The 22,984-nt window shown below is 43.3% G+C and overlaps 1 protein-coding gene across 3 annotated transcripts in view; it reads left to right on the top strand.

Annotated features, from left to right (window-relative positions):
- Positions 1-22,984, top strand: part of LOC148031392 (Cyclophilin-like peptidyl-prolyl cis-trans isomerase family protein) — an 84,833-nt gene that overhangs the window by 44,481 nt on the left and 17,368 nt on the right. The window contains exon 6 of one of the 3 annotated variants that reach the window (XM_087685743.1): positions 14,907-14,976. The exons of the other annotated variants lie outside the window; for them this stretch is intronic. Coding sequence (XP_087541869.1) covers positions 14,907-14,961 — 55 coding nt within the window. The 3' untranslated portion in view covers positions 14,962-14,976. Of the gene's footprint in view, positions 1-14,906; positions 14,977-22,984 lie in introns of those variants that run through there. 3 annotated transcript variants of the gene reach the window in all.

The following is a 22,984-nucleotide window of genomic DNA, read 5'->3' as shown; positions in this document are numbered from 1 at the left end:
CCATCCTTTACATGGACCCACATTGGCAATGGCTTTTACGATCTTTTTCCATTGCTCTTGCTTTAGGACATTGAATGCAAGATTGCACTCAATCATTGTGCATGCAATTTCAATGTCCACAAGTCATTGCCTTTCTCTAAGAAAGGCAACCGATCCACGCACATGATCGGGAGCTTGAGAGAGAGGAGATTGCCTCTCTAATGCCACATGAGCCTCTACACTTTGTCTTTTGCTGGAGCGAGATGTAGATGTGGAGTCCCCACCACCAATGGTGGAGGTCTCACCCGCATCGCGTGAAGATACACCCACATTCCATGCTTCATCATTAGTAGGCATAGATGTTTTGAGGGATCCCTCTCTCATCTTGACAAGAATCTCATCCGTGATGTTTTGAGGGATTTCCTTTCATGGCTCAAATTAAAGGCCGGGTGCTTCTCACGAGTCATGATGCCAATGGAGAGGGAGAGTCACGAGCAAGAGAGAGGGGCTTGAAAGATAGAGACCCAAGGGATATTTGATAGTGAGAGGCTTGAGCTTTGAGCCTTGAGGAATAGAGGGAGAATGAGAGGCTTGAAAGTTACAGAGAGAGGGGGTGGGAATCGCGATAGGCTTGAATCTTGGTAGATAGATAGCTTTCTTGAAGAGAGAGAGGCTTGAGCAGTGAGAATGCTTGTTGATTTGGTGTGGAAGGATGGAGGGGAGGAGCACCTTTTATACGCTAGAGAAGAGAGGGGAACAAGAGAGGGACCTTTCATAGGCTAGAGAAGAGAGTGGAATAAGAGAGGGACCTTGGATCCAAGGTGGAAGAAGAGAGAAGGTTCAAGAGTGTAGAAAAGAGCATCCAAGGCTAGAGCATGGGATCCAAGGGGATCGGGTTGGTAATGGGCATCCAATGGCTCAACCTTCTAAGTGGCAAGTGGCAATGGGCTGGCAAGTGTGCCATGTGGGTAGAAACGGGACAGTCATACACAGAATCGGCTTTAATGGGACGCGAAATGCGCCAGATGCAGTAGCTCAAAATGACAAATTTTTCGTATGAAAACATACGGATTCGTACCGTATTGTACCATACAAATTGTATGGAATGGACAAGTCCATACTATGTACGAGGACAACTATGTCCTCTGCACTTGCTAGTTGTAGGAATCAAGACTTCGTTTTGCTATGAAGGAATATGGAGTAGATAGGGAGTTCTTGGAGGGCATCGTGTTGTTGATGGGATTTCCAAAGTAGTGAGCTAGAGTAGTTGCAACTCTCTATTTGTTAGCTCACTGTGAGGTCCTTGTCAATGGGGCTAGAGAGCGGTTTAATATCTAAAGATTAGTGAGATAGGGCTATCCACTTGTCCCCCTTCTGTGAAGATAAGCGAGGGTTTGCACAGAGAAAGCACAAAATGTACGAACACGACTAAAGTCTAAAACACAATAACTTAGATAGTAACACAATAAACACAAACCCAAAATGCAAAATGCAAAAAACACAAACACAAACAGAGAAGAAAGAGAACTCTAAAGGGAATGAATCAATGCTGTAAATGAAGGAGAGAACATATAGAATGCTCAAGGGCAGAGCTGTCCAATAGTTGGTACCTCTTATGGGAGTGGGCTGAGGGACTAGTTGGAATGTGATGCCCACCAAAGATGGATTCTTAGTGCTGTAACCACCAAGCAGAGCTGAGTGAATACTGAATATTGAAGGTTAGCAGGCTGGCCAAAAAATGCAACGATCTAGAGGCTGGAAATTGGTAAATGCAACAGTGTACGACCGATCGGAGGCTGAAATCCGGTCAGTGAGGCTATAGGCAGGAGGGGGACAGCTGAGGAATGTGTGTTAAATGCCGAATGTGCGGTCAGTGAGGCTATAGACAGGAGGGGGACAGCTGAGGAATGTGTGTTAAATGCCGAATGTGCATGTATTGATGAAAACTCCAGCTAGCTAATGCGCAAGGGATGGTGCTGTTGGCTTGCAGAATGTGAAAACATAGCCGTCTAGGGCTATAGGAGCAGTCGCCAGCACAGCTGGGAACTGTGAATGGCAGCAATGGACAGGCACCAAGGGTTGATGATGAGGTAGAAGCAATTTGCAAAGGCTGGACAGCCACTGGAGGAGGTGTTGAAGGTGGAAACTTCGAAAATAAGGATGGGTTGAATGGTGGGCAGCTTGTCTATTTATAGTGAAGTGAGTGATGCGCTGCGGAGATGCAATGTCCGGCGATGAAATGTCAGGTAAAGAGCAAACACGTGAGCAACAGCAGCGAGTGAGAGCGAGAGATGCAAGATGTTCTTGGGTACAATTGGAGTGTGTACCACTTTAGGTTTTTAGATAGATATATATGAAAGTACAAGTGTGCTAAGGGTGCGTTCACACCCGTGCACATATAAAAGGCACGATGGCCCTTTATTCCCAACAACCTCCCACCTAAAGGCAATGTGCCTTAAGAGGAGAAAAGTATCAGCTAAGTCTAAGTATGTACAAAGCTGAAATACATATATCTATCCAACTCCCATCATCTGTCGGCAATGAGCAAACCGCTCTGCTGGAAGACCCTTCGTGAGAAGATCTGCAGGATTATCATCTGTATGCACTTTGACAAGCTCAATGCTCTTGCTGTCAAGTACATCTCTGATGAAGTGATACTTCACCTGTATGTGCTTCGTCTTTGCATGAAAGACGGGATTCCGTGCTAGCATGATAGCACTCTGACTATCACAATGAAGAACGGGTAACTCTGTAATGCCAAGATCTCCCACCAGACGTGAAAGCCATAAAGCCTCCTTGCATGCCTCAGTAGCAGCCACATACTCTGCCTCTGTAGTAGACAATGCAACACACTTCTGTAGCCTGGAGATCCAAGAGACTGCTCCTCCTGTGAAGGTAAACACATACCCAGAAGTGGACTTTCTACAGTCCGCATGACCAGCATAGTCTGCATCCGTAAAGCCAACGACAGATGCCTTCTGCTTTCCAAAGCAGATGCACAAATCACTTGTGCCTTTGAGGTATCTCATAATACCTTTCACTGCTTTCCAATGCTTTTTGCCAGGGTTTGCTATATATCTGCTAACCACTCCCATTGCAAAGGCAATGTCAGGACGTGTAGCAACCATAGCATACATCAAGCTGCCAACAGCTGAAGCATACGGAATCTTGGCCATTTCAGCCTTCCCATCATCAGATGTAGGGCTGTCCTCTGCACTGAGTTTCACATATGGAGGCAATGGAACACCAATTGGTTTCCCCCCCTCCATATTGAAACGCTGCAAAACGTTAGAGACATACTCCTGTTGAGATAGAAAGAGTAATCGCATGCCAAGAATGTGATTTGCATCACCAAGATCCTTCATGTCAAAGCTGCCATGAAGACTTTGCTTCAACGAATCCAAGGCATGAGTATCCCTGCCAGCAATCAGCATGTCATCAACATACAGAACCAAGATAATTAGGCTGCCATCTACGGCCTTCTTGGTGTACAAGCAGTGATCCACTTGACTTCTTTGAAAACCTTGAGACTGCATAAATGTATCAAACTTATGATACCATTCTCTTGGTGCTTGCTTCAGCCCATACAAACTCCGTTTGAGCTTACATACCATCTTCTCTTTGCCTTTAGCCACAAACCCTTCAGGCTGCTGCATATATATGTCTTCATGCAGATCACCATGTAAAAATGCAGTCTTTACATCCATCTGTATGAGCTCCATATCTTCAGCTGCAACCAAGCCCAAAATGGTTCTCAATGTAGTCATTTTGACTACAGGAGAGAAGATCTCATCAAAATCAACTCCATGTTCCTGCTTGTACCCCTTAGCAACCAATCTGGCTTTGTACTTTGGCGAGGAACCAGAAGTGACCTTTATCTTATAAACCCGTTTGCATGGAAGCGTTTTCTGCCCTTTAGGCAACTGCACCAAGTCCCAAGTGCCGTTTTTCTCAAGAGATTCCATTTCTGACAGCATGGCTTTATACCATTTCTTGCTGTCCTGTCTGTTCATTGCTTCCTTGAAGCATGACGGCTCACCACAGTCAGTGATCATGACATAATCAGCCACATTATTTGCACCAGGAACGAATCTGTCGGGCTGTCTAGTAGCCCTAGACGATCTCCTAACCCAATGATCATTGTTTGCTGGCTGTTCAGCCTGCATATTATCATTTACAGCTTGCTGTCCTGGCATTTCAGCCTGCAAATCAACATTAACAGCTTGCTGTCCTGGCTGTTCCTGCACATTTAGTGGCTCATCATTATGGGCAATGGCTGGCTGATCATTTCCAGCATCATTTTCTGCATTCGCAGGTTCATTTACAGCAGGTATTTGCTGCTGTACAACGGGCATATTTTGCTGTCCAAAAGGTACTTCTTCCCGAAATACAACCCTACGAACCTCCTCAGTCTTTTCGGGCTGTTTATGCATGCGACCTTCCCGGAAGATAACATCATTGCTGCGCATTGTTTTCCTTTTCACAGGATCCCACAATCTATACCCCATTTCACCCTCGTCACCATATCCTAGGAATATGCATTTACAGGACTTTGGCTCAAGTTTGCTGCGGTCTTCCTTACGAATGTGCACAAAAGCCTCGCAGCCAAACACTCGTAAATGAGCATAAGAAGGTGGCTTGCCCGACCACGCTTCCTGAGGGACTCCCCCCCCCCCCAAAGACTTGTTTGGTGACCGATTGATCAAGTGAACGGCTGTCATAACAGCCTCTGCCCAAAAACCATGGGGTAATGCAGCATGAGACAGCATAGTACGGACTTTATCCTGTATAGTCCTGTTCATACGCTCTGCAACTCCATTCTGGGGTGGATTATGAGGGGCAGTGAGCTCCCTTTTTATCCCTTTGCTGTCACAAAATGCCTGAAAGGCCTTGGACACATATTTCCCACCATTGTCAGAGCGAAGACACTTAAGTGTCTTATCAGTCTGATTTTCAACCAATGCCAAGAAGTTTTTAAACTTGTCAAGTACTTCATCCTTGCTACGAATGGGGTAAACCCATACCTTCCGTGTAGCATCATTGACAAAGGTGACAAAGTACTTCTTCCCCCCCAAAGACAATCCTGGCATCTGACATACATCTGAATGTACTAACTCTAGAGGTGAAGATTTCAAAGAAAGAGATTTCTTATGAGATGTCTGCGCATGCTTACCATAGACACAATGATCACAATGCTCAAAATCAGCATAACGGAGACAAGGCAAGTAACCCAAACGAGAAAGAACTTTCATTCCTGTTTGACTCATGTGTCCTAACCGGCCATGCCACAAAGAAACACTTGGCTGCTCGGTTACTGCGACAACATGGTCACGCACACTAGATACATGAAGAGGATACAGAGTATCACTCTTTGAACCCCTGGCAATGACTCTAAATCTTGTACTGATCTTCCATTTTCCATCGCCAAATGTGGTATGATAACCATCATCATCTAGCTGCCCAGTACTGATTAAGCTCTTCTTGAGCTCAGGTACATGACGAACATTCTGAAGAGTAAAGACAGAACCATGCTGAAGCTGAAGCTGCACACTGCCAATGCCTGCAATATCACATGCTGAGTTGTCCCCGAGATGGACAACACCATGTCGACCGCCTGTATAATCGGAAAACCAATCTCTGTAAGGGGTGATATGAAAGGAGGCACCCGAATCTAAAATCCAGGTATGCATGTCATCAGCCGAATCGGCAACCAATGCATGGGCATCAAAACATGAAGACACGAAGAGTACATCGTTCCCACTGTCACTATCCTGAGTGACTACATTCACCTCTTCGATCTTGACGCTGCTCTTCTTGGGCTGGCTCTCTTTCTTCTCTTCCTTGCTGTCCTCTGTCTTCTTGCCTTTCCCTTTCTCTTTCTTCCACTTGTAACAGTCACGTTTGAAGTGACCCTTCTTGCCACAGTGGTGGCATTCCACATTCTTGCCGCGAGACATGCTGCGACCCTTGCCATCAGATTTTCCCTTCTACTGTGATCTGCCCCTGGTATGCAAGGCACTAGACGACTTACTTGATGCATTATTTTGCCTATTCATCTCTTCCATAAGCAAAGAGCTTTCCACGTCAGAATACATAAGCATAGCATTCGAGTTACTCAAGGCAGTCCTGAATGTATCCCAACTCTCTGGTAGAGTGCAAAGCAAAAAGGTAGCTTTAAACTCGTCATCAATGACAAACTTCAAAGCAACCAGCTGGCTGAAAATTGAGTTGAATTCACTCAGATGATTTGACATAGCAGTTCCTTCTTTCATCCGCAAATCCATAAGCTTTTTTAGCCAATACACCTTACTAGCTGCACTCTTCTGAGCATACAATTCCTCCAGTCTAGTCCAAATGGCATAGGCAGTGTCCAAACCCTCTATGTTAAACAGCAGAGCATCAGAGACAGATAGCTCAATGGTCGAGCGTGCAAGCTCGTTCAACTCATCCCAGTCATCTTGTTCCACATTTGCGGGCTTTACCCCTTTGGCCTTGATCGGCTTAGCCTGCTTCTTCTGCAACAGGATATTGTAGCATTGCTTTTGCCACACTGCAAAATTATGTGCACCCTCAAGTTTCTTGATGTGCATAAGATGGCTGCTATTGCTGCTGCCAGCCATGATTTTCAGTCCAAAATATGACCACAAATTCAGCAAATGCAGGCCCAAACTGTCAAACAAGTGACCAAGGTACAAACAAGTACCAACCAGCAATAAGTACCAGTTAAAAGCAGAAATTTCAGATCTGCAAATCAATTTTCAGAAGCCCCAAATGTTGTGCTACAGCACTCCACAACTGATGACAGCTGTTCCAAGGACAAATACATCACATTACATGAGAAGTCCCAAATTTTAGCTGCAATTTCTGCTGTACATGCACCCACGGGCATAAAATTTGACCCGCACGGTCAAAAGCCCCAAAGTTTTGTGCTCAAAACATCAACCATACATCTGCACTGTCTCTGACATGCATAGAGTAGACCAATTTTGCCAAAATGAAGCAATTTCAGCAAAACCCCCAAATTTTTCAAGTGTTGGGCGTCCAAATTGCATGAAATTAAACCTGCATGTACATAAAATGACCAATTTGCGCACAAATTTTGCTCAAACGGCAATAGCCCCAAATTGCACAGGGTCCAATGTGCATCAATGTCAAGAAATTGGGTCAATTTCAGCCCAATTTTAACATGTACATGAAAAGCCCCAAATTTCGGAGGCAAAATGTCACAAATTCCTGCAATTTCTGAGACAGAATCTCACTGTGTGTCTTGCTCGTGTCAAATCCGGACAAATCCCCAAATTTGTGGCTCAAATCTGCCCAAAACACAGAACTGTGCTTACACGCGCGAACTCCCGTCAGTGGGCAAAGGGGGGCAGCTTGCAGTAAACCTTTGAAAATTAAAAAATTTTGCAAGAGAAATTTGACGAAAACTGTCCCGTAACGTGACGACTGCTGCGTTTTGACCTGCCGCCAGCTGCACGTGGCCTGGAAAGTCACGAACTGACCTGGCGTGACCTGCGTGACCAGCGCCTGTGCAAAACACGTCACTTCTGACCTGCGCCTGACCTGCACGCTGCCTGGAACTGCACGCCTGACTGCACACTGTCCAAGAACAGTGACGAGCTGACCAGAAAATGACTGACTGACCTGCGCGCAACCTGGGAAATGTCGCCTGGCTGAAAAACGTGACCTGTGGACTGCGAGAAGCACGAACACCTTATCCGAAGCTCTGCACGGACTGCGAGAAGCGCGAACACCTTAGCCGAAGCTCTGATACCAGTTTGAAGTGAGTGATGCGCTGCGGAGATGCAATGTCCGGCGATGAAATGTCAGGTAAAGAGCAAACACGTGAGCAACAGCAGCGAGTGAGAGCGAGAGATGCAAGATGTTCTTGGGTACAATTGGAGTGTGTACCACTTTAGGTTTTTAGATAGATATATATGAAAGTACAAGTGTGCTAAGGGTGCGTTCACACCTGTGCACATATAAAAGGCACGATGGCCCTTTATTCCCAACATATAGATGCAGAAGGATCCTCCCAAATTAGGATTTTGCTTGAAACTTTTGTTAATTTGCATGTTTTGGGGCTGTTTTAAAGAGCTAATCAATTTTTTGTAATGCATGTTTTGGCTCAACACCCCCTCTCACACCCAAAACTGGAACCAAGAAGAGACTTAAAGCAAAGCTCAAGCCCATTTGTACCCCAAGGCATCCCATCCTAGATCAACCAAGGCATTGGACAAAGGGTGCATGTTAGTTGCCCAGTGGCTTACCAAGGCTACACAGGCGATGGTTATCTTACCAAGGTGCTAAAATGATCATTGAAGAGAGACCACGGCATTGGACAAAGGGTGCTCATCGACTGTCTAGTGGCCTACCATGACTTGCAAAGGCGGATGGAATTTTCAAATAATAACTGTGCCCCGAGGGGAGAATAAAAAGGGATGGTTAGATCCAACACATCACAAAATAAGACAAGCTATTTGACCACTTAAGAATGTCGATGATGAGGAAAAAGGAAAAAGAAGTATATAGGTGTAGTGGTAAGGTGGTGAAAGAACTACTAGTGGAAACAACTTAGGATCCACTTAGGGTGCTTGGCACAATGAGATGCATAGAGTAATGCTACACGATGAGAATGCGCATGGAGGAAGGTACCACTTGGACAGTGTCCCTCGTGAGAAAATTGTTCACTTGCCCAAGCGCCCTTTTACAAAGTTGATAATGATCATGCAATCTGAAGGGGAGGTATAACAGGGAAGGGAGGCTGATGTTGAGGATAAATGTCGAAACTTGTAGAATGCCAATGAAAGGGTAGGAACCCTCTCTCAACCATGGATGTTGATACTAAAGAGGAAGATGAAAAGTAACCTACTAAGGCTACAAAGTGTCCAAGTGATCATTGAAGAGAGGCCAATGCATCGAACAAAGGGTGCTCGTTAGTTGCCTAGTGGCCTACCATGACTTGCAAAGTGTTGGGAATAAAGGCCCTCGTGCCTTTTAATGTGCTCGGGTGTGAACACACCCTTAGCACTTGTACTTACATATATATATATATCTATCTTAAAACCTAAAGTGGTACACTCGTCATTGTACCCAAACAAAACGTACTCACTCTCTACTCTCTGTCTCTCCTCGTGCTAACAGCCACTGTCTGTCTCGATCTTCATGCTTCAAATCACTACAAAATGGGATCAGAGCGTGCAAGAAGTGCACGCCTCTCGAGACGTTAAAAGTGTGCCGGGCTGCAGAAGGCGAGCAGGTTGTGAGTTTGTGGGAGACGGTTGCTGCAGGTGTGACAGGGCAGCTAACAGGCAAGCTCTCAGTGGGCAGTAGATGAGCTGACAGGCGAACTCTTGGGAGGCATCAGTCTGATAGTCGATTAGACGAAGGCAATGTGGATCAGCGGGGCGCTAATGACAAACGCGGCACGGTCCAGCAGGCGTGACGGGCAGCAATAGGTGCGATGAGCAGCAGTGGGGCTCATGGACGGGACTTGCGTGTGATGGACGGGACCAGTGGGGCTCACGGGTGCCAGCTGACGGGTCAACGGACCTGTCGCTCATCATCCATTTCTTTTTTTTCTCAAAACCTTTTTGAAATTCCTCTTCCCCTACCGAGGGTTCATGTGTGGAGGCACAACTTCAAATTTTCGTGCAATCTAAGCCAAGAAATTTGGGGCTTTTACTGTATTGGTGAGATTTTGTTTAGTTGAGTCAGATTGGCTAATATCGATGCACATTTGGACCCGAAAAATTTGGGGATTTTGCAAAATTTTGCTAATTTTGCCCATTTTATGCTTTCGGGAACATGTTAACAATGCAATTGGGATAGATTGGCCAGTAAAATTTGGGGGTTTTGCTGAAATTGCTCTATTTTGGCAAAATTGGCCTATTCTATGCATGTCAGAGACAGCTTAGATGTATGGTTAATGCTTTGAGCACAATTTTTTTTGGGGATTTTGACCGTGCGTGTCAAATTTTATTCCCGTGGATACATGTACAATAAAAATTGCAGCTAACATTTGGAACTTCTCATGTAATGTGATGCATTTGCTCTTGGAACAGCTGTAATCGGTTGTGGAATGCTGTAGCATATGGTTTGGTGCTTCTGAAAATTTACTTACAGATCTAAAATTTATTCTTCTACACGGTCATTTATTGCTGGTTGGTACTTGTTTGTACCTTGGTCACTTGTGTGACAATTTGCGCTTGCATTTGCTGAATTTTTTGTCACATTTGGCCTGAAAATCATGGATGGCAGCAGTGACAGCAGTAATCTCATGCACGTAAAGAAGCTTGAAGGAGCACATAACTTTGCAGTTTGGTAAAAATAGTGCTACAATATCCTATTGCAAAAGAAGCAGGCAAAGCCGATTAAGACAAAAGGGGCAAAACCTGCAGATATGGAATAGGATGATTGGGATGAGTTAAATGAGCTTGCACGCTCAACCATCGAGCTATCGATTTTTGATACCTTGTTGTTTAACGTTGAAGGTTTGGATTTTGCATATGCTATTTGGACTAGACGGGAAGAACTGTATGCACAGAAGAGTGCCGCAAGCAAAGTGTATTGGCTGGAAAATCTTATGGATTTGCGCATGAAAGAGGGTACAACAATATCTACTCACTTGAGTGAGTTTAACTTCATTTTCAGCCATCTGGTTGCCTTGAAGTTCTTGATTGACGAAGAATTTAAGACTACATTCTTGCTCTGCACTCTTCCAGAGAGTTGGGATACTTTTAGAACTACTATGAGCAATTGTAATGCGATTCTTTTGTATGCTGATGTAGAGAGTGCTCTACTCATGGAAGAAATGAATCGGCAGAACAATGCATCTAGTAAGTCTTCTAGTGCTTTTGCATACTAGGGGAAGATCACAACAGAAAGGCAAATCTAATAGCAAGGGACTTAGTAAATCACGTGGCAAAGATGTTGAATGCCATCATTGTGGCAAGAAGGGTCACTTTAAACGTGATTGCTACAAATGGAAGAAAGAGAAAGGAAAGTGCAATAAGTCAGATGATAGCAAGGAAGAGAAGAAAGAGGGTCAACCTAAGAAGAGCAGCGTTAAAATTGAAGAATGTAGTCACTCATGACAGTGACAGTGGGAATGACGTACTCTGTCTCTTGACACTTTGGTGCACATGCTTTACTTGTAGACAGATGATGACATGCATACCTAGATTCTTGATTTAGGTATTTCCTTTCATGTCACCCCTCATCGTGAGTGGTTGTTTGCCTATACAGGGGGTCGACATGGTGTTGTCCATCTTAGGGACAACCATGCATGTGACATTGCAAGTATTGGCAGTGTGCAGTTGCAGTTTCAGCATGGCTCTGTCTTCACACTTTGATGGATTTCATACCACCTTTGGTTTTGGGAAATGAAAGATCTGTAAGGGATCTAGAGTAATTGCCAGAGGTTGTAAAAGTGATACCTTGTATTCTCTCCATGTATCTAGTGTAAATGATCATGTTGTTGCTGTGACCGAGCAATCAAGTGTTTCTTTGTGGCATGGCCGGTTGGGACACATGAGTCGAATTGGAATGAAAGTGCTCTTTTGTTTGGGTTACTTGCTTTGTCTTCGTTATGTTGATTTTGAGCATTATGATCATTGTGTTTATGGTAAACATGCACAGACGTCTCATAAAAAGTCTCTTTCGCTGAAATCTTCTTCTCTAGAGTTAGTACATTTAGATGTATGTCAGATGCTAGGATTATCTTTAGGAGGAAAGAAATAGTTTGTCACCTTTGTCGATGATGCTACACGAAAGGTATGGGTTTATCCTATTTGTAGCAAGGATGAAGTGCTTGACAAATTTAAAAAATTCTTGGCATTGGTTGAAAATCAGGCTGATAAGACACTCAAGTGTCTTCGCTTTGACAATGGTGGGGAATATGTGTCCAAGGCCTTTCAGGCATTTTGTGACAGCAAAGGGATAAAGAGGGAACTCATTGCTGCTCTTAATCCACCCCAAAATGACGTTGTAGAGCAAATGAATCGGACCATACAAGATAAGGTTCGTACCATGCTGTCTCATATTGCATTACCCAATGGTTTTTGGGTAGAGGCTGTTATGATAGCCGTACACTTGATTAATTGGTTACCAAACAGGTCTTTGGGGGGGAGGGGCGGGGGGAATTCCCCAGGAAGTGTGGTCGGCAAGCCACCTTCATATGCTCACTTGAAAGTGTTTGGCTTGGGAGGCTTTTGTGCACATTCATAAAGAAACATGTAGCAAACTTGAGCCAAAGTCCTGTAAACACATTTTCCTAGGATATAGTGACGAGGGTGAAATGGGATATAGATTATGGGATCCCAAGAAAAGGAAAGTAGTATGCAGCAATGATGTTATCTTTGGGGAAGATTGCATGCATAAACAGCTTGAAAAGACTGAGGAGGTCCGTAGGGTTGTATGCCGGGAAGAAATACCTTTTGGACAGCAAAATGTGCCCACTGTACAGGAGCAAATACTTGCTGTAAATGAACCTGTAAAAGCAGAAAATAATACTGGAAATGATCAGCCAGCTATTGCCCATGATAATGAGCCACTACATGTGCAGGAACAGCCAGGACAGCAAGCTGTTAATGCTGATTTGCAGGCTGAAATGCTAGGACAACAAGCTGAAAATGCTCAACGGCTGGCAAATAATGATCGTTGGGTTAGGAGATCTTTTAGGGCTACTAAACAACGTGATAGATTCATTCTCGGTGCAAACAATGTGGCTAATTATGTCATGTTGATAGACTGTGGTGAATCGTCTTGCTTCAAGGAAGCAATGGACAGACAGGATAACAAGAAATGGTATAAAGCCATGTTGTCAGAAATGGAATCTCTTGAGAAAAATGGCACTTGGGACTTGGTGCAGTTGCCTAAAGGGCAAAAAACACTTCCATGCAAATGGGTTTACAAGATGAAGGTCACCTTTGGTTCCTCACCGAATTACAAAGCAAGATTGGTTGTGAAGGGGTACAAGCAGGAACATGGAATTGACTTTGATGAGATCTTCTCTCTTGTAGTCAAGATAACTACCTTGAGAACCATTTTGGGCTTGGTTGCAGTTGAAGATATGGAGCTCATACAGATGGATGTAAAGATTGCATTCTTACATGGTGATCTATATGGAGACATATATATGCAGCAACCTGAAGGGCTTGTTGAAAAAGGAAAAGAGAAGATGATATGCAAACTCAAAAGGAGTTTGTATGGACTGAAACAAGTACCAAGAGAATGGTATCATAAGTTTGATACGTTCATGCAGTCTCAAGGTTTCCATAGAAGTTAAGTGGATCACTACTTGTACACCAAGAAGGCAGCAGATGGCAGCCTGATTATCTTGGTTTTGTATGTTGATGACATACTAATTGCTGGCAGGGACACTCATGCCTTGGACTCATTGAAGCAAAGTCTTCATGGCAGCTTTGACATAAAGGATCTTGGTGATACAAATCACATTCTTGGCATGAGAATGATCAGAGATAGGTTAAAAAAATTACTCTATCTATCTCTTTGCAACGTTTTTATATAGAGGGGGGAAAAACAATTGGGGTTCCATTGCCTCCATACGTGAAACTCAATGCAGAGGATAGCGCTACATCTGATGATGAGACGACTAAAATGGCCAAGATACCATATGCTTTAGCTGTTGGCAGTTTGATGTATGCTATGGTTGCTACACGTCTTGGCATTGCCTTTGCAGTGGGAGTGGTTAGTAGATACATGGCAAATCGTGGGAAAAAGCATTGGGAAGCAGTGAAAGGTATTATGAGATACCTCAAAGGCACAAAGGAGTTGTGCTGCTTTGGAAAGCAGAAGGCATTTGTTGTTGGCTTTACGAATGCAGACTATGTTGGTCATGCAGATTGCAGAAAGTCCACTTTTGGGTATGTGTTTATCTTCACAGGAGGAGGAGTCTCTTGGATCTCCAGGCTAGAAAAGTGTGTTGCATTGTCTACTATAGAGGCAGAGTATGTGGTTGCCACTAAGGCATGCAAGGAGGCTTTATGGCTTTCACGTCTGGTGGGAGAGCTTGGCATTACAGAGTTGCCTGTTCTCCATTGTGACAGTTAAGAGTGCTATCATGCTAGCATGGAATCTCGTCTTTCATGCGAAGACGAAGCACATACAGGTGAAGTACCACTTCATTAGAGATGTACTTGACAACAAGAGCATTGAGCTTGCCAAAGTGCATATAGATGATAATCCTACAGACCTTCTCACGAACGGTCTTCCAGCAGAGCGGTTTGCTCATTGCTGACAGATGATGGGAGTTGGATAGATATATGTATTTCAGCTTTGTACATACCTAGACTTAGCAGCTCAAGAAAGAGTTTTCAGCTGTTGTGAGGTGCTGCTGAAGTGGAGGAGAAGCTGTAGCTGAGCCGTATCTTGTCTACTCCAGATCTGTATAGTTCAGCCATCAGCTCCAAATCTATCCATTTGCTCCAGATCTGTCCAGCTTAGTCATCTGCTCCAGATCTGTTGTTTTCAGCCTGCATGCAGCCCAAGGAGCTGCTGTTTTGGAAGAGCCGCTGCTGTTTTCAGCTCTGCCCGCCATTTTCTTAGCTCTACTCGCCATTTTCTCAGTCTTGCTCGGCAATTTCTGCAAACCCTTAAAAGTGCAGAAACCCTAATTTTCAGATATGGAGTTTTCTCGAAATTTCTAGAATTTCCAGTCTATTTCAGCCATGTCTTCTCGAATCTCAGCTCATGCTACCCAAAAATTTGGGGTTTTTGCTAATTTTTGCTCACGAAGTTCAAATTCACAACCATTTCAAAGAAAATTTTCAATTTCTTGGATATTCCCACAAAAAATTAGGGGCTTTTGCTTGATTGGAGACCCTTTGCACAAATTGTTACCAAACTCATAAACATTGCGTAATTTCTTCCACTTTGGCTCAAGAAAATTTGGGGCTTTTCAGTGTTTTGGATCCAGCACACATCACGAGGCAGATTTCAGCTGCTGTTCACTGCTGACACGCATCCCAAGGCGACATTTTTTGCAGAAATTCCAGCTATAAGGTATAAATTTCTTCAATTTCTTTAAAATTTTAGAAAGAAATTCGGGGCTTTTTCTCGACACGCACTCCAAGGCAAGCAACAAGCAGTACAACAGCATTTAATTATTGTTACAGTCAGATTGGGTAGAGAATTTTGAAAAAATTCAGTAAATTTTGGTAAGAATCAGCATTAAGTTGCTGTATTTTGTACTTTTGTGGACACACATTTCGAGGTGCGTGTGGTATAACAGTATAGTGCTGTAATTTACTGGCTGAGTGCTGATGTGGGTGGCATTGTGCACACTCTGGCATTTGAGTGACAATTTAGTACTTGTTTCTTAATCTTGTGGGGGATTTTGATACTCTAAGGAGTATACTCTATACTTCAGCATTGAAGTATTTGGTTGCAAATTTTTGTCTATCATTGACAGCATGGCACGTCAGGGGAATAATGATCAAAGCAACCTCCTTGGTGTCCTCACTCAGGAGGACAAACTTGATGGCTAAAACTACCCACTGTGGAGTTTTATGGTGCATAACCTTCTTGTGGTGAAGGACTTGTAGGACTATGTTACAGGTGATTTGCAGCGACCAAGAGGTCTTGCACCTCAAACACCTCAGCGTAACGCTCGAGGATAGGCTACTGGTGTTGGTGGTGGTGGTATTGGTGTTGCTACTGCTGCTGCCCCTTCTCTCCCTCCTACTGAGGATCAAAGAAAATGGGACTCAAAAGATGCACATGCACTTTCTTTGATTACCTTAGCAATGAAAAGGACAGTTATTCTACACATTCGGTCTTGTAAGACCTCAAAATCAGCATGGGATGTACTTGAGCGTATTTTTGCAGTACGCAATGAGGCCAGGATATTCTATCTCCGCAGAGAGTTGGCCAATGTGACCATGGATGAAGGTGATAGCATGATAGAGCACCTTACTCACATACAGGATTTGCGTGAGCAGCTTTTCAATATCGATGAGGTCATTCAGGATGCTGAATTGGTAAACATCACATCGAACTCTCTTCCAGAGTCATATATTGGTTTCCACACCTCTTTGTTTACCTCTTTGCATTTAGCCCCTGCTGGGAAGCATGTTACATGTGCCAATAGTAGCAGTTATGATGTATGTGACATTGGGATAGTCACTATTACTGCTGTAGATGGTTGTGATTTCATGCTTCTAGATGTCTTGTTTGTACTTGGCATTACAAAGAACTTGTTGTCTATCTTTGCTTTTAATAAGCATGGCTTTCAGGTCATCTTTGAGAATGACAAATGCATTGTTAGAGACAGAGAGATGGATTATGCCCTTGGGCTGTCCGGACCCTGCATAAGGGTCTATTTTTGTTGGATATATATGACAAACAATCTCATGATGCTTTAACAGTAACTACTCTTTTGCCCGCTATGCAAAATGGGGAGCTATGGCATGCCCGCTATGGACACATGAGCTTTGGGAGTTTGATGACCCTTCAGAGGTGTCATATGGTAGATGCATTGCCTCCAGTGGAGACTCCACCTCCTCATGCATGTGAGGGATGTATTTTGGGCAAGATGCATAGGTTTGCCTTAAAAAAGGATGGTGCAGTGCGTACTGTTCGAAATATGCAGCTTATTCACTCTGATGTTTGTGCTCCCACGAGGACACGTGCACTTGGAGGTCATCAGTACTTTGTTACATTTATTGATGACTACTCTCGGTATACATGGGTGTATGGGCTGAAGGCAAAATCTGATGTGTTCATGCATTTCGAACATCTTGTTGCAAAGCTTGAAGTTGAAACTGACTTAAAAGTGCAGACACTTCGCATAGATAGAGGGGGGGAGTACATGTCTCGTGCTTTTGAGACATATTTGCTTGATTATGGCATTACGCATCGAGCCACTGTTAGAATGACTCCTCAGCAAAATGGTGTTGCTGAAAGGAAGAATCAGACTCTTATGGAGATGCACATGGTATGCAAGCTGCATAAAGCTCTTTATGGTCTCAAACAGGATCCTCGTGCATGGTACTCCAAAATTGATGCTTATTTGGCTAGCAAAGGGTTCAAAAATAGTCCAACTGCTTCGACTCGATACATTCAGAATGAGGTGGGGGGACTTCATGATTATCATTCTTTATGTAGTTGCATGCTGCTCATTGGACCTATAGAAGAAAAAATTGCAGATTTTAAGGCTGAATTAAAACATGCATTTGCTATGTCAACTTCAGCTCACTCTCTTGCTGTCATTGTCTCTCCTCTCTCTCTCTCTCTCCATACCTGGCTGCCATTTTCCAACAGGCAGCAGGATGATAGCTGAAGAAGGTGTGTCAAATGCCGAACAGGCCTGCACTGATGAAAACACCAGCTGGCTGATACGCGAGAGATGGCTGAACAATATGGCGGTCTGCAAAACTTGAAAATGCGGCTGTTTGGGGCTGTAGGAGCAGTCGCTAGCAGCTAGGAATAGTGAGTGACAATAGTGGACAGGTGCAAGGGCCTGATGATGATGTGGCAATAGTTTGCAAAGGCTGTAACTCCATTGGAGGAGGTGCTGAAGATGGATACTTGCAAAATAAGGACGGCGGGCTGAATGGTGTGCAACTTGTCTATTTATAGATACAGAAGGGTCCTCCCAAATTAGGGTTTTGCTTATGGGTCACAAAAAGTTTTTGGACACCCTCTGATAAAACTTTTGGTAATTTACATGTTTTGGGGTTGTTTGTTGTAGGCTGAATACACTAAAAATGCCTCTTACATAGGCATTTTTAACAAGTGGCAGTCTTCTCAAATGGTTTTTCCAGCATTATCCATAATTAAATATTAATTCAGTATTTAAATACTACAAATTAATCTCATAAATATTTCGGTGTCCTGAAAAATAATGTGACTGGCCAATAATTAAATTGGCTAGGCAACTTTCATTCCTGAGTGCCTCTGTGCCATCTTTGACCATCAGATTAGCGTTAGATATCATTAAACGCCACTTCTTTAGTGTCACCAATCGACACTTATGGCAACAATTGGCACTAGATACTACCAATTACATGTGCGGCATAACTTATAGCAACTTTTGCCTTTGACATCCCGTGATTTCCTCGGGTCCTGGGCTCGTAAATTTACTCTAACCCTAGTTACACCTCACATGTGCAACATTTACTTAACCATGTGATTAAAAATTAATCCACATGTTAAGTGAGGTTTCAAAAATACATGTCGCCATGATAGTTTTAGTGGGGTAACTTGGATGTCATGTAGGGCTTTATATTATCTCAATGAAATAGCTCACACCTCTACCCTTGAGCATTAGGCAAAAGCTCCTTCATTGGAACACCGCAAGACTTTCTTTAAGTGGGAGAGTAGTGGTTGCTAATACTTGTTGTTGGGCATTCTCTAGGTCATGCATTGGCTATGTGAAGCATCTTATTAGGAACTTTCTTTGTTCAAGGGGAGATGGAAGTCTAAGCTAGGTGAAGATGGAATGGGATGTTATCATTTGCACCTAGATTTAGAGGTGGTCTTAGAATTATTGACCTAGGTAGTGAGAGCAAAGCCTTATTGGTTAAGCTCATTGTCATGGATCTTCTTCTAGTTGAGGGACCTTGGAAGAAGCTATTGTTGTAGAGGTTACAATCTATTGCTCCCCATTCTTGGAGGACCATGGCAGCTTGACATTCACAAGATATTTTAAGAGCTTAGGACTAGAGATTTAGGAAGGAGTTTGAGGTCAGATTTGTAGCTACCATTATCTAAGCTTGGAGATCTATATCATCAGGCTTGCACTAGTTAGCACCAATGAGAGTTGAAGAGAAGATGAGAATCTCTTTTCTTCAAGCATTATTTGAGATCAAAGTTTGGTCACACCCTTGGACAGAGTATACAATTACCTTAGAAGCGATTCCTCTTGTAGGTTTCTTTTCTCAATGGGAGAGTGGTTTGTTTTTTAGAATCTAGTGCAAGAGATGTAGAGATAGAGATTGAGTATTAGAGGTGCCAAATTATAGTAGACAAAGTGATAAGAGGGTGTTCCTCCCAAGTGGAGGACAAATATAAGCACTTCTTAGATGTGGATAGTGTCTTCTTAGAAGGGGACGTCCTATTGGGGGGTGATTGTGGCTAGTTGAGACATTGCCTTCATTTTGACCATGGAGGATGATTGTTGGCTCTTGAGAGAGAACTTGGATCAAATAAGTTTGTAGGCTGCTTCCAAGAGAGAATCAGAGTAGTGGCACATTGTGATAGGAGATGGCAGAGACTTGAACTCAACCACTTGCTTAATGAAGAAATGGAGACTTGGGGAATTATCCTATCAGAGCATATAATTCGACCCAGGAGAGAATGCTTGGAGAAATCTTTCTTGATAGATCTAGTGATCTAGCCTTGTTTGGATACACCACCAGGTAAGAGAGATATATCTAGATGAGAAGGATCAAAGTAGACTCATCATCATCTGCTCAACATAGGTAGGTATCTCAATGCCTTCCTTGATAGATTTGTAGAGGAGATTAGATGATAGCTTAAAACCCAAGAAGATCTCTCTCTTCTTGTAATTGATTAGCATCAAGAGTCTAGTAGTTGGCACTCCGCTTTGTTATAGGAGGGCTCGTAGAATGTTCGAGATGTGGAGAGATAGAGGAGACTCATAGGTATTTTTAATGGAATTACCCAGAGCAAATGTAGTGTGGAGAAGAGCCATGAGGATAATTGTTCATTGCACATCTAAGACTATGGTGGTGACTTTTTTTTGTTGGGAGCGACTTTTTTTTGTTGGTAGCTTGGGAATATGGATAAAGGCGCAGCTTGTTGAACGAAGGATGTTCAGGGGTGTCACTTTTTTCTTATTGTTGCTCAACATTTGAGCAAGATCGTGAGTCTAAATTACTTGCAGTTCAATTACTCAGGGGCAGTAAAAAAGATGAGAATTGGTTGCCAGGATTATTACTTGTTTCATTTTAATTGCGAGATATAGCCTCACCATCGACCTCGGGATGTCTCCACGTCCAAGATCTGGACAAAGATTATTCACTCTTTCTGTTGGATGTGGACGAGGCTATAGAAAAACTCCAAGAGGGATGAGGATGAGGAGATGCTTTTATGCTGACATGGGACTCCAATACCTTCTCTCATTTAGCGCCTCACATGGTCTGCCATTGTAGCCCAATTGGTTGTTCACTTAACCAATGTATTTATGATGTACTTAGTTGTCCTTCGCTTGGCTTTTTGTACTTTTTTTAAACCTTCGGTTTTTTGGGAGGTATTATTGATAAAATCTTCTTCCTTGGGAGCAAAAACTGGGCATGGATCATGGGCCTTGTGCTTTATGTTTCTTGTAGATGACTTGGAAGTGAGGCTACCACAACAATTCTAGTCATGCTAACTCAAATGCCCACACAGTTCCAACTTGCACACATGGCATGAAACAAGCTATTCAATCAAAGAAGAGAAACATAGAGGGTTGGATATTAAGTTCACCTCCTAGCCATATGGCCAATAAGGCTCACCACCGAGCTTAGCACCAACAACACAACATGCCACACTCCCATTGCAAGGGCTATTGTGCAACTTCCCAAATTTATGATGCATCTCATATGAAGAGTAGAGTGTGCTAACACTCGCACACATGGCAAGACACAAGCCATTCAATGAGAGAGGAGAAACATAGAGGTGTGTACATCAAGCCACCTCCCAACCATATGGCCAATAACAGACTCACCATTGAGCTTAGCACCAATATAGCACAACATGTCATACTCCCATTGCAAGGGCTGGTGTCGTATTGCAGCCTCCTAAATTTATGATGTATCTTATATGAAGAGTAGAGTATGCTAATACTTATAATGCAACACATATTGTGTGATAACTTAGTAGTAGCTGAAGAACTAGTTGGCCCATATGTTAGCTATGATGATATGTGTTCATGAAGATCTCTAAGGATGTCTTCTACAGCCCACCCTCCTAAATACTTGTGTATAGAGACTCTCCCATGGGTCACCCTAACTTTGAAGACTTTTAATCGTAAACTTAATCTTACTGCCTACCTGAGAAATGGCATGTATGAAAGGACATTAAAGCCCAAATTTGCAACATAAAGGACCTTGGAAAAGACTTGTGGCCTTGTTGGTGTGGAGGTAGAGGTAGAGGTATGATATCCACATCATAAACTAGGATTATACAGTTGTTGCTTGAATAATTGTTACATCCTTGGACATCTAGGATGGGCATTTGCAATATCAGCCAATGACTAGATTGACCATTAAATTGCTAGGATTGAACATGTGCTCTAAGGCTAGGGTGGTTAAAGGGTATTGTAGTGTGAACATGCTATTAGAATTTGGTAATTTTGGACAGTGCCCAATTTATTTCATGTGGTGTGGACACTTATTCAAGTGTCAATCTAGTGTGTGTACCTAGTGTCTTTAGACATTTAGTTAGTGACACTAGGAACTAGAGTAAGTTAGCCTAACTCTAGTTAGTTGGTGGAAGGCTGGTTAGGTTAACTCATGATGTAAACCATGTTGTACTTTCACTCTTTAAGTCCAGTTCACCAAGTACACTCTACTCTCTTGTTGCAGCTCACTCACTATCACTGTCTCATTTCACTCTCCATTGCTGGTCCTATTTTTTCATAGTTGGTATCAAAGCAACTTCTGTATGCGGATCTCAAACAGCCATTGTCAGTCGTCGGTGCTACTCCGCCAAGGTCCTGCTACAACTAGCCAATGCTCAGCCCGAGGAAGAGGAGGAGCCACTTGCTGATTCGTCGGCTCATACAACTGAGGCACCTCCTATCTGTATGCACCACCAACCAGGCTTCAGGCTGCTACTCGCCATTTTGTAGTTGAGTCCGCTAGCCGAGCGTTGCCACTAGCAGTTGCATGAGTGCTATTGATTCTGCCTCCACTCTGAGCTTCGCCCATTTGCCTAACCTATGTCCCATGCACCATATGTGCCACCCTTATGCCCTATGGCTATAGACACTTGCTCTCAACTTGACCTCCCGTTGCCCTACTCCAGCCACCACTACCTGCAACACCACTTGTCTGTAGCATTGCCACCTGCAACGCCACTTGACCTCCCGTTGCCCTACTCCAGCCACCACTACCTGCAACACCACCTGTCTGTAGCATTGCCACCTGCAACGCCACCTGTCATTTGTGCCACCTTTGTTCTAGTGGTGCCTCCGCCCTTGCCCACTTAACTGGTTGAGCCACCAACGAATCTCGAAGGCATTGACGATTATGCGAGCATCCTGAGGTACCTAACATTTGGGGCTTTCGACTAAATCAGCCTCTTCTGCGCAATTCAAGGCTAGGAAAGTTGACATTGCACGATTTCCACTAGATTTGTGCAATAAATTTGGGGTTTTTTGGTATAGAAGCTCCAGCATGCATCCCGAAGCAAATTTTGGCTCCTGCTCCCTACTAGCATGCATCTCGAGGTGCAATTTTGCAGAAATTTGAGCTATAAGTTAAAACATTCATCAATTTCTTTAAAATTTCAAGAAGAAATTTGGAGGTTTTCCTTGTACGCATCCCAAGGCAGAAAATTAGTGGTACAGCAGCATTTAATTATTGCTACAAACAAATTGAAAAGTAAATTTGGGGGAAATTCAGAAATTTTGGTGAGAATCAGTATTAAATTGTTGGAATTTGTAAATTTTTGGGTACACATTTTACGGCAGGTGTATTACAGTAGTGTAGTGCATTGTTGTTATTAGAGTAGTGCAATGCATTGCTGTTATTATGATGGCTGAGTGCTATTTTGGGTGACATTGTGCACACTTTGGCACTTGTTTGATAATCCTGAGGGATTTTTGGTACTTTGAGGAGTACACACACTATATTTCAACATCGAAGTATTTTCTCATTCCTAACAATATGGCATGCCAAGGAAACAATGATCAAAACAACATCCTTGGTGTCCTCCCTCAAGGGGACAAGCTTGATGTATCCAACTACCCATTGTGGAGTTTTATGATCCACAACCTTCTTGTTGCGAAGGACTTGTGGAACTATGTTAT

This window comes from Lygodium microphyllum, chromosome 9 (assembly GCF_053477565.2).
Source record: "Lygodium microphyllum isolate KBCC chromosome 9, Lygodium_microphyllum_v1.1.10, whole genome shotgun sequence".
In the NCBI taxonomy this organism is placed as follows: Eukaryota; Viridiplantae; Streptophyta; class Polypodiopsida; order Schizaeales; family Lygodiaceae; genus Lygodium; species Lygodium microphyllum.
The sequence above is the reverse complement of the archived record's forward strand: the minus strand, read 5'-3'. Positions and strand labels throughout refer to the sequence as shown.